General features: G+C 44.1%; 1 protein-coding gene across 1 annotated transcript in view; it reads right to left on the bottom strand.

The window, feature by feature from the left end:
• LOC310815109 (low-density lipoprotein receptor-related protein 1B-like) overlaps positions 1-12181 on the bottom strand; it is a gene marked incomplete at both ends in the record, with an annotated part of 106031 nt that overhangs the window by 58726 nt on the left and 35124 nt on the right. The window contains 10 exons of the mRNA XM_083684741.1: positions 483-607; positions 952-1103; positions 1285-1411; positions 2417-2546; positions 2942-3076; positions 3266-3400; positions 5302-5427; positions 6911-7051; positions 9496-9645; positions 12017-12111. Coding sequence (XP_083540867.1) covers positions 483-607; positions 952-1103; positions 1285-1411; positions 2417-2546; positions 2942-3076; positions 3266-3400; positions 5302-5427; positions 6911-7051; positions 9496-9645; positions 12017-12111 — 1316 coding nt within the window. The remainder of the gene's footprint in view (positions 1-482; positions 608-951; positions 1104-1284; positions 1412-2416; positions 2547-2941; positions 3077-3265; positions 3401-5301; positions 5428-6910; positions 7052-9495; positions 9646-12016; positions 12112-12181) is intronic.

Raw genomic sequence — 12181 nt, 5'->3', positions numbered from 1 at the left:
CTGAAACATATTCATAAGGAATACATAGGATTATAATTACAAAGCCTAGAATCCTATCATTATAGAGGATTAGGTTACAAAATTGCTTGTGATGGCAGTATCAAAGTAACTTAAGATTCACTTTCCATACTGCAATAGGTTGCAATGTTTTTTCTCTGTGGACACAAGTTCCATCTTTAACCCACCTTTGTTGCATGACAGTTCAGTTATACAGCATGTGATAACCCCAGTGAAGACAAGTATGCCATATCAGACAAAATAATCATAATAATAATAATATACAGTAATAATATATATATATATATATATATATATATATATTATATGTGTGATTTAGCTTTTATCCAAGTGACTTACATTTCAGTAAGCAGGCCTACATACATTTGTCAGTATATATGGTCCCAGCGGGAATTGAACCCTCAACCTAAGCGCTGTCAGCGCCGTGCTCTACCAATAATAACGTCATTAAGTAAAACCTCAACCTTTCTCCCGGCGTCGGTTAAAGACTTTCACATCTTTGAGGTTGACCCCCAGGCCGCTCCTGAGGGTCAGGGCATCCCTCGCATCCGTCTTCAGGCCGCGCCGGATGGAGCCGTCGGCATGCGCCCTGCAACGCGCCAGGGAAAAGGAAGCTTGACACCGGCTAATCAATGGAAAAGGAAGCTTGACACCAGCTAATCAATGGCCCTCGACTAATTAAAATCAAAGAACTCATTAAAATGCAGCAGACAGCTGGCCTGACAGAAGGTGACAGGACCTATCCTTGCGGTGGCATTGAGGTATGCACAATTTGAAAAAGGGAAGGTGTGTGTTTTTCGAAAGCAAATGACAGAGCTTTGCCCGAGACCGGTATTGTGACCTTGTGGAGAGGTGGCTAATCCTACAAGGGCAGAGCAGCTGGCTCCCACAGAGCCGTTTGGAGACTGTAACGTTTATGAAAAAATAAATTACCTGTCAGACCAGTAGATGTAAGCCCCGAAGACCGAGAGAGAGAACACATCCGCGCTGCTCGCTGACAGAACAATCTCCCGGCTCTCTTCACTCTCAAGGTTGATCCTCTCTATCTTGCCGGTGCGTGCATCACACCAATATAATTTATTTTCCTAGAATGCAATTTGTAATAAACCTCATATCATTGTGGAGCATATCATTATTAATAGACGGTAAAAAAAAAAGAAAGATAAAAAAAAGAAGCAGAGAGGCCTATTGCCACTTCGTGATCAGCTGTGAGTTGAGTTGGAGGCTGAAGTGCTGTGTGAGCACTGTGGGGGGTCTGAGACACACCTCGTAGTCTATGGAGATCCCGTTTGGCCAGGCTAGTCCAGAGTTCACCAGCACTACTTGGTCTGAGCCGTCCAATTGTGCCCTGCCGATGCAGGGGCTCTGGCCCCATTCTGTCCAGAACAGGAACCTGTTCAGGGGAACAATGGAAGGGGGAGAGGAGCCCGCCACAGACATGTTTACAGCTACCTCCTATATTCAGATACATTATCACAGAATAGTAGGATGATCTAGTGTTATGTTAGCTTCACAGAAATACTGTCAAATAAGTTCAAAAAGTTCAAAAAGTTTACACACAATTGAGTTCCCTTACTATCAAAGAACAATGTTATTTATTGAATAAAAAAAAAAAAAAAAAAAAAAGTTTCGCAATTATTTAGTCAAACAAATGTACCCTGAGTTGGTTTCATAAAACAATCACTAGCCAATACAACTAATGCTTCACCGTTCATCCAAAGTATTGTATCAAATGTGACTAAAGAGTTGCCACATATTTCCCCATTCTGGACATCCATATTTGATGACAGCGGCTGCTCACATTTCCAACCTCTCAATCATTAATGCAGGTGTAGAAAGGACAAGTCTGCGTTTCCGCAGCTTAGACTTAAGGCTCTGTGCTATTGATTGATCCCCCAATGAGAGACGCTAATGAAGCCTGGCTAACCAGAGGAAAACGGGGATGAGACTGTTGGCTCTACTCGGGCTTCACCTGCACAAGCTAATTAATGATGTCTCCCTCTAACCCCCAATTTTCACAGCATTGTATGCATTCATTACCCAAGGGCTTCTCACACAGGGAGCGATAACTGCACGTGGCAATCAAGCTGATTGCTTTAGTCCTAGACTTAATAGTGGAAAATATGGTTCTTCCGAATTAAGTTGAAGTCATAATCATAGGCATGCTAATCAGCTCCATGCTTCAACATTATGATTCGGAGAGTGTGTTGAGAATATCTACAGCACTCTCCTCTGTTAACACATCAAATCAACACATTGGGTATTCAGGAGACAGTAAAATGGGAAAGTAAAATTAAAACACAATCTGTCTGTTTTCTGTCATTCCTGATGTATTCATTACATACCACACAGGCCGAATGTTAAGCGTGGAAATGAAATAATGAAATACTGTACGCACCCTTTCACTGGGTGCACGGCGATGGCTTTGGGTTGGTCCAGTCCTTCCGCTATGACCACGGCACGGTACGAGCCGCTGAGGCGAGCCACCTCTATGAGATTGAAGCCATGGTCGGTCCAGTAGATGTTACCTGGAACAAACCCAATGGCATGAGTGTGTTAGAGAGTTTAGTACAGGACATAATGTACCAGTGTCAATAATAATAATAATAACACATTTATTTATAGAGCACATTTTCGTACAGAGACTGCAACTCAAAGTGGTGTACATAAGAATCTGAGATACAATAGTACAATACAGTAAAAGTGAAATAGGAAAACAGTAAATTAACAGCAGTAGCCTACATGTTAACATGACACAAGCAATGGTAATAGATAGTTAAAGCACTATTCAATTATTTATTATTATTATTATTTTAATATTATTATAATATGAATATTATTTCTTATAACTATTATTTAGCTGGACAAAATATAGTATCTATTGTATTCTATCACATGAAAGTCTACATTAAGAGGTACTTACCTGCAATCCAGTCCACTGCAATCCCCTCCACACGGCCAAGGCCACTGGTGACAACGTCCTCTTTCCAGGTCTGATCTCGCTTGGCTCTGGATATTTTGTTGAAGCCCATGTCTGTCCAGTACACCGTGTCATTTCCTAGGAGGGGCATGAGTTCAGTGGGAGGGATGATGATTAGACTACTGCTAATACAGCATCTCACAGTGCCGGGGGGGGGCAGGCAGGGGGGGCAGGCGGTACACTACTGGATGTCATTTGTCATAGCATGTATATCGCAATGCTAAACAGCACAAATAGTCCAAAGGAAAACAACAACGCCTCACTAACCTGCGTGGAAGTCCACCCCTACTGTCAACAGTGTGCCTGTCACTGGGATCAAGGCGTCGTTGGTGTTGTCGTTGGGATCCAGAGAGATTCCCCTGATCCCCTCATGAATAGAGTACATCAAGAAGGACCCTAGGCCTTTAAACACAAAGCAAATTCTTTGATGACAGCCTCTGTATTGTCAAATGTGACTCATAATATCATTGGTATTCCTTAACTGCCATTAGGGACTGATCGTTATTCATGATGGGGGGGGGGGGCGGGGGGGGATTTTAGGGAGAGGACTTTATACAGTCGAGGGGACGGTCATGAAATTTGCAATTTATAAAATGTGTCTATATTTCAGTGCTTCAGAATTTGCTCCCATTAGCTTCCGCTACGTTCCTTTTGTTCTCTTTGTATGCCCAAAAGCCCAGGTCAGGTAGCAGCTCACCATTGGTGTGCTTCTCAGTCTGATCTGAGGCGATCAGGCGTATCAAAGCGTGGACTTGTTTTTGCGTGGTTCTGAACGGACAATTATCGTAATTGTTTGCAGTATAATAATCCTAATAAATGAGGCCAATTGACTCCTCTTTCGTCCCCCCCCCCCCCCCCCACTTGGCTCACTTGTGATTCCTCCAGTGTAATAAAGGCTTCTGCATGTTACACTCTTATAATGACCGTCAGTCATCTCCAGTGAAACATATACTTAGAGTTTTTCTTTTCATTTCCTTCAATAGGTATTTTCTGCAAAGCAGCAATAATAACAAGGCTCATCGGAACTTTGTGGCTGTCAAGAACCCTACAGGTATCTCCACTCTCATCTAGTCTAGGGGTGCTAGGCTTTTCTAGAAGATTCTGTAACTGGTATGGATGTATCTATTAATGCGAGAAGTCCTGATCCTCTGTGGCTCAGTTGGTGGAGCATGGTGCTAAAAATGCTGAGGTTGGGGGTTCGCTTCCCACTGGGACCATGCGGTATATGCTGAAAGATATTTGCGCTCACTGCAATGTAAGCCGCTTTGGATAAAAGTGTCAGCTAAATGGCACACATTACATTATTATAAGTCGGAGTATGCGGACGGTGTTGGGTGTACATGGCCCTGGGGAGGAACGGAGAAAGCAGCTTACCCGGGTCCAGGAACAGCTCAAGTGAGGTGTCGGTGCCGCCCAGCCCCAGATAATAAACAATAACTCATATCCCCAAAAGAATAATGTCCCACATTTAATAACAAAACAAATTTCCGAATTTCCCAGGAGCTTGTGTCACAAGCATGGCTGTGCCTGTCCACACAGAACCCCCATTTCCTGGCTTGTCACACTGACGTGTTAAAACATTTCGTCGTCCCAACTCCCACCCCAGGTCCTGGCCGCGCTGCCCGGCCTCCCAGGTGTGGAGTGTGACAGTGTGCTGTGTACCTGTCTCACCTAGCTATTCCTCACATACCCATGTTCAAACTGTTGAACACTGAGGTACCCCCTAGGGAGGGAACCCCCCCCCCCCCCTCCTCCCCCTCTGCGGCTGGGCCCGCTGCCACCACCACATTGGTTCGTGAGGGCTGTCCTCCTGGCCTGGCTGGTCCTTGTCCCCTCTGTATTGGCCCCTGTCCCCTCTGTATTGGCCCCTGTCACCCGCTGTATCGGCCTGACGTCTTAAACATTTCCCCCCCCCCCACTCCCACCCCAGGACATGGCAGCACCGCCCCCCCTCCCAGGTGTGGAGTGTTAAAAGTGACAGTGTGCGGTCTAACCTGTACCTGTACCTGTACCTGTACCTGTACCTGTACCTGTACCTGTACCTGTACCTGTACCTGTACCTGTACCTGTACCTGTACCTGTCTAACCTACCTATTTCTAACACTAGCGGAATTATAACTTTGTCATGAAACCTAATACCAATCTAGTTCTCTGGAGTGGCTTACGACCATTACCACTTATCACGTTAACTCACTGTATTTTTTCCAATATTTTGCTGAGAGGTTCTTCAATTTTGCATGAAGTCTGATTCACTCCATGTGCCCCCTATCACACATAACCATCAGTCCCTTAGCAGCCTGTACCTTCACAGGACATGCGATCACGACGTAGGTTGTAGCCCGTGGTGCAGGAACAGCTGCGTGTGTTCTCTGATGTTGGAAAGCAGAGCTGAGAGCATCCACCATTGTTGACCTGGCAGGCGTTCCTCCCTGCACAGTGGAATAAGTAGGTTACAGAAAATACTCCATTTAAAATGTAGTGAATGCAGTATTCATGCAATAATTCAAGAATCAGTACCATTGATCAGATTTTCATGATGATCGACTCAGAGATGTGTGTGAGAGAGCATGTGTGTGTGCATTTGTGTGTGTACAGTATGTGTGTCTAGATAAGCGTGAGTGTGTGTGTGTGTGTGTGCGTGTGTGTGCTGAGTGTGCGTGTCTGTGTGTGTGGGTGTGTGTGTGTGCGTGTGTGTGTGTGTGTGTGTGTGTGTGTGTGTGTGCGTGTGAGTGTGAGTGTGTGCGTGTGTGTGTGTGCGTGTGTGTGTGTGTGTGTGTGTGTGTGTGCATATCTGTTCCTTGGACACCTCATCACAGACACCACCACCAACGGCTGGCTCCTTTAAAGCAGAGTAATGAGACATGCTATATTCCCAGGTGGTTTATGTCAAAGAGATAAATTACGTGGCAAATTGGTCCAAAGATGTAAGGAGGGAGTAAGAAGAAAAAAACCCTCTTTAATTGACATTTTTAATACTAATGGAGCGTTTAAGAGATCGACAGCAATCCCGGTAATGGACCTGTCGTTAATATGGGTGATACTGCCAATTATTCACACAACTGGTACAAAGCAGTGTTTCCCATCAAAAAGGCAGGGTAAGCTTGTTATGGGTTATATACCGCAGAGGAATCACTTGTTGGTCACGTTTGGGGTTTTAAAGGATCCTTGCTGCTGACTAAAGGAATCTGAAGCACAGGAATTGGTCCTGTGAATAGATGTCTGTCTTGACCTCTTATTGAACTTCCATTCATACTATTTCTTAAACGTTGTTTAAGTTACTATGTATTAAAATGGATCTAACAGAAAGTTTAAACGTATATCACAGTTTTGTCCCCTAGGGGGAACTGATACTGGCTGTGTAATGTGTTATTAAATAGAGCCCTGTGCGTCGGAAACCATGTTTTGAGAACATAGGATAGGTGGGGAATTTAGACAACGAATGGTGAAGTACAAGTGTCACAGGACTAAGTTCTGTGAGTTAGTTATCTGCCCTCTCCACGCACATGTTCTAGAAGGTCTTTTCAGTACAAAACAAATGAATGTTCTAGTTTTCATCATAGAGTCTTTGGGAGCTGTGGCTCCCAGCAAACAACTATTATATTTTCACCTGGGGGATGTTGTTGGTTGTTGTTGATTATTAATGTTAATTCATGTATTTGATTCTTACTAGAAGATTAATTGAGTATTTAACGAACGACAATAAATTATTTATCCGATTTATCCCAACTGATGAGACACTGGTGTCAACCTCACGTTCTTTATTCCGAAAAAGTGGATCTCTACAATAAACCAGGTTCTCTCAAGGGCAAGTCTGAAGCCTATACAGATCTAAAGATAGCTGAGGAATTAGGACAGCAATCCTCCGAATATTAAATGTTAAAAGAAGCATTAAGTAGCATTAGCATACGTTACCCCTCTGGCTGTCTCTGTCATACATCTTCATATTCACAATCCCTGAAGTCTTGTTCCGTAAAACCGTCACGTTCAGCCCGTCTCTCTTAGTGACAGTCCCAAGTTGGGCTAAATTGTCATCTGACCACCATAACTTGGCACCTGCAGAGATAAAATCTATTACTGTTCATGACAATGTTGAATAGATTAACATCACAACTGTATTAATAGAATAACAGTAAAACATTAGTCTTCAGCAATCCATTAGTTGTGCAATAATACCGCACTGCTTGCCGTGCTCCACTGGAAACCCTGACACAAAGGCTGCAGTCCCATTATTCATGAATGGCATAAAGTATGTGTACTTACTGAATACAAAGCAAAAAATAACGTACCAGATGAATTCCTACTTGCGATGGTATTACTGACCAAAGCATCACTATCCGCCCTGGTTGTCTTCTTCCACTGGCATCTCACTCTAGCATTGTGACCTATGACCCCCTGGCTGGAGCATTGATTACTGTACTGATGATGACTGATGGATAGATGATTCACTTACTTAAACACACGTGTGTCTTGCTGTAAGTCGCTTTGGATAAAGGCGTCTGCTAAATGCCATGAATGTAAATGTAAATGTAAATGTCACTGATGAATACAGGAGACATGGACAAGAGACAGGACCCATTGGCATATGTAAAATGGGGCATATGGATGGAGAGCCTTAGGAGCGCTGGGGCTTTGGGCTTTCCTATTCCGTGAGGCAAGGTCATATGAGACAGAGAGACAGGAGCCATGTTTTACTCTCCTATCCTTCATCTCAGGGGGCAGGGGAGGTTGTGAGAGGGAACCAGGAGGAGAACCGAGACATGTGACATCTTTTCACGTCTTATTATACAGTACAGTGCGTGAGGCCCGCGCCAACAGAGGCAAGAACACCGCTGGTGTAGAGAAACACAGAGAAGCTCTGAAGCAAAACCAACCTTTTACCAAGGTTCTAGAAAGGACTGCTGGCTTGACTGGGGGCTTGTGCAAGATTATTTTGGGCACTAAATTCCCTCAGATTACGGTGTTACAGGGCACAGGAAAAAATGTTGTTGTGGCCTGGGTTGGTCCAGTGGTCTAGCAACATATCCTACAGTGCACACATATGCCCATGTCAGCATGGGTTAGAATCCAGCCCATGCCCTGCTGACAGACCCTCCTATCCTCCTTACTTCCCTGTCTTTCTTCACTATCTCTATCCAATAACAATAAAAGAGTGGGACTGTCTCACTCCAAAAAATGACCTTTAAAAAAAAAATATATATATACTTTTTTTTTTTGTTGAGATACAAACAGATACAAACAACTCTGACATATGAGATACAAAGAACTCTGCAGGTGAAATAATTAAAAAAAAACAGGCCCCCACAATATCCCACCAAGGTAAAGGAGCTAAACAGAGGGAATATCTACAATGTAAAAATAACTATTACAAACCTTTGGGCATAGCCACTACACAGAGCAGCAATCAATCACATTAACGAATGCAACCATTCCATCATTATTAAAAAGAGTTCCACCTCGATATGACCTGATCGACTTTCCAGGAGAGCAAGGAGAGAAACTCTTTCATGTTTGAAATGTTTGCTTATTATAGCAGTGTACTGTACTCGGCCTACGATAACTATAGAAGCTTGCATGGTTTTCAGGGACATATTAGATGTTGATTCATATTTAAGTTATCAACAGAACCAGAAACATCTAAATCTAAATCAGAGAGGCTCTCAGTAACTAGGTCGCTCAATCACCTTCCCATCCATTTGTTTACAACTTTCCACTACCATCTAACCACTTACTGGCTACTTCAATAATCAGTTGATATTAGACGCTACATTCCTCAATGCAAAAACAAATACCTTCAACATTAGGTCTATTATATCACTCAGGACATCGCGCCTCCTAATAGCATTTCACTCATTTGCACCCATTAGGAGAGATGACTGTCACTAAATCTAATTGTGGATCCATAGTTGATGAACTCCCCTGACACAAACACAAACAAAACCCAGGTGATATTGATAAAGGGCTAAAACCTTTAGAACTAGAACCGGATACAAATTAGTAACTAGGGTATTTGTACAAGATTTGAACTGAGGTGACTTCCTCGTATTAAAGAACCCTCAATAGCTCTTGTCTTGTTGGATGATTATAGATGCAGCCCATTAGGGTGGAGAGGGCAGAACTGATTGCCCACTCTACTCTTGGTCGTCCCCCAAACTGATTGAGGACCTCTTTGTTGGAAAATGCCTTTGTCTTTCTTTATTGTGTTTTATTATGTTGTAATTGTGTATTATGCATTGTTGTACACTGTGTGTATGCAGGGCTCCCTTGTAAAAGAGACCTTGGTCTCAATGGCCCCCTGGCCTGAGCATTGATTGCTTTATCTTATGATGACGGATGGATAGATGATTCACTTACTCAGACAAATGTATTTGTTGTAAATCGCTTTGGATAAAGGCGTCTGCTAAATGCCATAAATGTAAATGTAAATGGGACTCCCTGCTGAAATAGAGGTTAAATATACTGCATGTGCTGGGTTTCACAGACCACTCCACCCCACTCACCCATGACTGCCAGGGCAGTGACATTCACCAGCTCCTTCCTCACGGACTCCAGCACCTCAAAACCACTGCCGTCCAGATTGCATCTGTTGATGGTGCCATTACCTATGCTGATCCAGTACAGCTTGCTGGATGTGTAGTCAATTGAAAGACCTGGGGTAAAACGCAATGGTAACATTTGTTATGGGTGGATGTCCATGAACCACCTAACACAGTGTTGCAGTACTGTTAAAAAATTGTATTCCAGTTCAACAACATGTACCTTCGCTACTGTGAAAGCACATGGAACATATAGCAAAATATTCCCTTTATGCTGTATTTTCTGTGCGTGAAATGTAGTTACAAAAATCTGCCAAATCCATGCCAATCCTCCACGCGAGACCAGCTGAAGACCTTTCACAACGCCATTGATGAGCCAATGGCCTCTTCCAGTGCTTGAGAGGAAGTCCCGCCCTTCTCTCAGGTAATAAATACCTGAGCACTGGATCCATAATTCACTTCATCTGTTCTTTACCTCACAAGTTGACCGCTCACGCACCGAAGTGCACGATCAATAAAACTCCTACAAGGTCTTGAGTTCGCTCCCAGCCCCCGGGCGTTGATTATGCGAAGTTTTGTCTTCCTGAAGCTCTCTCTGCTTCTGCAACCATGCGAAAAGTGCCCGTTTGGCCCAGCAAAAACCTCAGTTTCTAGCTGTGAAGCCATTAGGTATTAAAAGTTGTGTCCGAATCTATTGCGTGTCCAGTAAAGCTAACATGTATAATTAGCGATGGTAAAGCCGACCGTAACCAAGCCGACCGATGGTCTGCGGCCTTGTCTGAAGGAGTGCCGGCATCATACTGCAAGAATACTTACCCAGACTGCCCGGCGTGCCTTGGCCTGGTGCACGCGAACACTGCCCTCTGCAACCCGGGGTCATGTGTGCATGGCCGCCGCCCTTGAAAGTCCTTGTTGGAAAGGAGAGTGAAGATGGTGGTGATGTCTCGGAGGAGTCGGTGCCGGAGCAGGTGTTCCCTGTGGAGACTGCCGATTTTTGTGTTGTGTCGCAAAGGCCCACTGCCCCCCCCCCCACTCCCTCATTCCACTACTGCGAATGATGGCTTCCTTGCTTGCAGTAGTCCCACTGGGAATACTGCACATGAGAGGGTTTCAGCATTGGGTATGCGCAACTCACCTACACCCTTTTCATCACTGACACCGCTTGGTGACGGTATGTATGCTTTCCCCAGAGTGCAGCTGATTCAGCCCACAATGGAGAGGATACGTCAGGTGGGCTCTGCATGATCCCCAGTAGCCCCCAGGTGGCCGGGGGAAACCGTGGTTTGCAGAAATGATGCATCTTCTCTCCCAGGCATGGGGAGAAATAGGGCATTCACATCCCGAAATGTGGCACCTCTCGACTTGGCCCTTGAAAAGGCCAACCTCCTCGTCACAGGGCCTCCAGCTTCTGCGGTTGCTACCACTCAGAGTGCCAGGGCACCCTCTACACAGGGGCTCTGTGCTTTCAAGTGGCGTGCTTTTGAAAGTTGCTGCCAGATCAACTCTTTGTCTGCTTTGCACATCCGGTGCATGGTAGAAAGCTGTCTAGGCACTGCCTCTCCCACTAGATTATCTCCCTAGCGTACAGTAGCCTGGGTGGTGACCTGCCGAGCCACTCTACGAGAGGTATGGCCACTGTTTAGCCACTGTGTTATGATAACTGTGTTATGATAACTGTGTTACGATAACTGTGTTATGATAACTGTGTTATAACTATGTTATGATAACTGTGTTACGATAACTGTGTTATGATAACTGTGTTATGATAACTGCTAAGTGAGTCTATTTTACTACACTGTGGTAGCACTCGCATTAGGAGAGAGACACAGTTTCAGTGTCAGCTAAATCTGCGTGTTACATACAGTATATTTCCTGTTCGCCACAATATATTTATTCCAGCACGGTGCTGCTATCATAACTCATACAAGTAATCTGGGTCTTGGATTATTAGCCTGGCCGATGAGTAAACAGGTCATATACATGTTCATAGCTCTACTGAGACATTTATGATGCTGGGACACTATTTAGGGGCCTTTGGAAGTTTGCAAGTTTGCAGTTATTCTCCCTGATGCTGTTACACATTGTACATCAATGTTCCTGTATTAACATTATACCAGTAACATATGTTTAGCAAAGACGAACAGATATGAGCAGTAAAACTGCAAAACTGACGCGTTAAAACTTCTCGACATTTCGATGCACTGCTTTATGTTACGACCACACTTTCTAGTAGCCTCTTGTTGTGAACAAAGTCGTCTTTTTTTTAGTTCTTGGGGGGGCAAAAGAATTGCTTCAGACAATCTGTTTTCATGAAAACAGCTGAATGGATCGCTGTCACCTCGTCCCTAATGAGGGGATTCTTACCAACGCTGATGGGATGGTTCTTTAAAAACTAATTCTGACAGGGTCTTTTAAAAGGGTGCTAGCTCAACAATGCCTTCAAGTCCTGTACTAAGAACCATTGAGGATAAGGCTTGAAATTTACCAACTGGCTCTCTCTGGTTCTGATGAATGATCTTGCTGTTGCTTCCATCCATGTTTGCTACATTTATCATGTTGCCATCTGTCCAATACATTTTCCTGGAAAATAAAACAGAAACCTTGTTTTGATCTTCTGCTAAAGAGTTCTGCTGAATTCAAAGGACTACTT

Source organism: Argentina silus (genome assembly GCF_951799395.1).
Source record: "Argentina silus genome assembly, chromosome: 14".
Classification (NCBI taxonomy): domain Eukaryota; kingdom Metazoa; phylum Chordata; class Actinopteri; order Argentiniformes; family Argentinidae; genus Argentina; species Argentina silus.
Note: the sequence above shows the minus strand (reverse complement) of the source record. Positions and strands in the feature narration are given on the sequence as shown.